This window comes from Chaetura pelagica, unplaced genomic scaffold (genome assembly GCF_000747805.2).
Source record: "Chaetura pelagica isolate M959 unplaced genomic scaffold, ChaPel_1.0 scaffold67, whole genome shotgun sequence".
Taxonomy (NCBI): domain Eukaryota; kingdom Metazoa; phylum Chordata; class Aves; order Apodiformes; family Apodidae; genus Chaetura; species Chaetura pelagica.
The window spans coordinates 361,814-365,075 of NW_009954107.1; the positions used below are offsets into that span (position 1 = coordinate 361,814).

At 41.1% G+C, this 3,262-nt stretch overlaps 1 protein-coding gene across 1 annotated transcript; it reads left to right on the forward strand.

Moving 5' to 3' along the window:
- Window positions 1–15: 15 nt before the first annotated feature.
- Window positions 16–2,080, forward strand: SLC25A4 (solute carrier family 25 (mitochondrial carrier; adenine nucleotide translocator), member 4; the record flags this gene model as incomplete). Its single annotated transcript, XM_010002454.1, has 3 exons — window positions 16–535; window positions 1,082–1,222; window positions 1,572–2,080. Coding segments are annotated over 3 exons (819 nt in total), but the record flags the coding sequence as incomplete, so codon positions are not given.
- Between the last annotated feature and the right edge of the window lie 1,182 nt (window positions 2,081–3,262).

Consider the following 3,262-nt stretch of genomic DNA (forward strand, 5'->3'; position numbering starts at 1 on the left):
GTGCCCCGCTCTCTACCCTCCCACCCGCCCTGCTTCTCCTCTCCGCAGGTCCAACATGCCAGCAAACAGATCACGGCCGATAAGCAGTACAAGGGCATCATGGATTGCATAGTCCGCATCCCCAAGGAGCAAGGCGTCCTCTCCTTCTGGAGGGGCAACCTGGCCAACGTCATCCGGTACTTCCCCACCCAGGCCCTCAACTTCGCCTTCAAGGACAAGTACAAGCAGATCTTCCTTGGGGGAGTGGACAGGCACAAGCAGTTCTGGCGCTACTTCGCGGGAAACCTGGCGTCCGGGGGCGCCGCCGGTGCCACCTCCCTCTGCTTCGTCTACCCCCTGGATTTCGCCAGGACCCGGCTGGCGGCTGATGTGGGCAAAGGAGCTACTGAGAGAGAGTTCACTGGGCTGGGCGACTGCATAGTCAAGATCTTCAAGTCTGATGGCTTGAAGGGCCTGTACCAAGGATTCAGTGTGTCTGTTCAGGGCATCATCATCTACAGAGCAGCATATTTTGGGGTTTATGACACAGCCAAGGGTAAGAAGTGCACGGAGAAGTAACCACAAGGGAAGATCCATCCAGTAAAGGCACTTGGCAGTACAAGGACAAGCAGGACTGGGTTCAGCACCAGTTCAGGGTGCTAGTGCTAGAATATGCACAGGTGTTTCTGAAATGCATTCGTGCCTCCCTCAGTTTGCTGCTCTGAAGCCTTGGGTTTGCAAGGGTGTTTTCAGACACTGCTCAGTTTCTTCCTCTGTCTTAAGGCTTCTTCAGATGGACTTGTATGGTAGCTTGTTATGCATTGCAGCTCGTGAGACAGGGCTGGGAGTGTTCTGCAGGAAGAGAGCATGTCTGTCAGGGAGCATGAAGAGGGCTTAGATTCCGAAATCCAACAGTCCTATAAGATTGTTTCACTCCTAGTACTTGTTAAGTCAAAGATGGATGAAGGGAGAGTTGCAGGCTTGATTAAGCTGTGTTGATTGTGTAATTCCTGGGGTCTGTGGGTGACTGTGCCTTCCACGGCCATCTGTCCCTTAAACCTTTCCCTTTGTACTGACTCTGCTCATTTGTTCTTGATGACAGGTATGTTGCCTGATCCAAAGAATGTGCACATCGTAGTGAGCTGGATGATTGCCCAGAGTGTCACTGCTGTAGCAGGGCTGGTTTCTTACCCTTTTGATACTGTGCGACGTAGGATGATGATGCAGTCTGGCCGAAAGGGAGGTAAGAATAAGTACTGCTATGGTGTTCTGGCAGCAGAAAGTACCATCTCCATTGAGATGTGATGGGAGATGCTGGATATTTTTATCTTATGGAAAACTAATTTATCTAACTGGAGTCCTTAAAAAAAAAAAAAGCTATGGGAAACATATTGCCAGATATTTCTATCACGTTTACGTAAGAGGCTGAGAAGTGATTTGTTTTTCAGTGTGGAGAATTAAAATTGCTTTTCACTAATTGACTACTTAATTTTAAATGCTATGCTTGGCTTATTGCTTGTTTTAAATATACAGCACGTCTGTTTCAACTTCCATATAACTTCAAGCCTTCTGACCTTTGTCTATTTCCACAGCTGATATCATGTACAAGGGCACAATTGATTGCTGGAAGAAGATAGCTAAAGATGAAGGAGGCAAAGCATTCTTCAAAGGTGCCTGGTCGAATGTGTTGAGAGGCATGGGCGGAGCTTTTGTATTAGTACTTTATGATGAAATCAAGAAATACGTCTAAAACTTAACATCATAATGTAGTTCAATTGTTCTCAATCAACTTTTTTAAAAATTGTGATGTAATGGACAACAAAATATTTCCTAGGGAAACAGAATAAAATGAGTAAATACCTGGTTGAGATAAGGATACGTTAGTTTAAAAATTGTCCACTACATCACTTATATTTGTATGAAAATTCCTCCAACATTTGTATTGGAACCTATGTATATATTATACTTTAAATTTCAGATAATATATTTTGTGTAGAGACAAGACTTGGGTGATCTATACCTAGTTTAAAATCTAAGATTGTGAACTCTTAGTGGAATGAGATCTTCAGAAATAATGTACTAAGTGATGTCTCTAGCTACCTAGTCACAGCATTATGACATCTATAACATGAATTAAAATCATGTTTTATTCTAAAAGTGTATTTTTTAATATGATTTTAAGTGAAATGCATGTCTGAAAATATAATCTATACTAAAGTACCAGGCTGAGTTCCTAACTGCGGCCTCTTCACTGACAAATTATGCAATCATGGTTGAAACCATAATCTGTTTTTTCAAACATTGCAGAATATGGAAATACAGCATTTCAGAAATTCCCTGTGTCATCACAAAGTAAAAAGTTGTCTCTTCTGATGTTCAATTGAACTAAAACTGAAATAATGAAATAAATTATATATAAATGAACTTTTTCTTGTTGTTTTCAGTACACTGAACACATGACAGGTCCATGTTCTTTCAGGTGATGTGCTAGCTGGCACACTTAGTGCTTGTCTGGTACTGTCTAAACCTCTTGGAAGTTTCTCAGCAGTCCTTTAGGTAGGTGGGACAGCCACTGATTAGTTCTACAGTAGGAAAACCAAGGGGATTCAGCTTGAGGTTACTACTGCAGCCAGTTGTCTTGTAGATACCAACTACTGTATAGTTTTAGCTGCTTTGATAATTCATTTATATTATCCTTAACTTTGAACTAAGTGTATCTTAATCTGGTATTGAAGTAATTGCTGCTTATTTTATTTGGGAAAGGAGTCTAGAATGAAATACATTGGACTTACTTTGTTAACTGTACTTCCAACTACACAGTTATTAACAACTTGAGCTATTAATTACAGTGAGATCAGAACATGCTCAGCTTAATGGAGTTTTTAAATTTCAGATGCTGCATAGTTGTGAACTCACTGAATAATAGGCTTTATCATTAGGTGAAGGAGGGAAAGTGAGTTGTGTCCATTACAGTGGTTGTTAGACTACAAATGTTTATGTACCCACCTAGGAAAAGGGATAAAAATAAGTAATACTCAAATAAGCTTTTATTTCAGCTGCATGTTTTTTCATATGCAGAAGGTACCTGTGTGAATTTTTTATAATTCTTGAATACCTGTCATTTCTAGTGCCCCAGGGTGGAAAAAACACCTGTGGAAACGTAAATGTTGGAAATACACTCTCTGTACTTGCAGGTAAAAGGCTAACTAGTTACTTACACAACTGGCAAATTCCACACTGAATATAAACTCCAGAGTAGATGATGCCTGGGCTAGTAGCACTG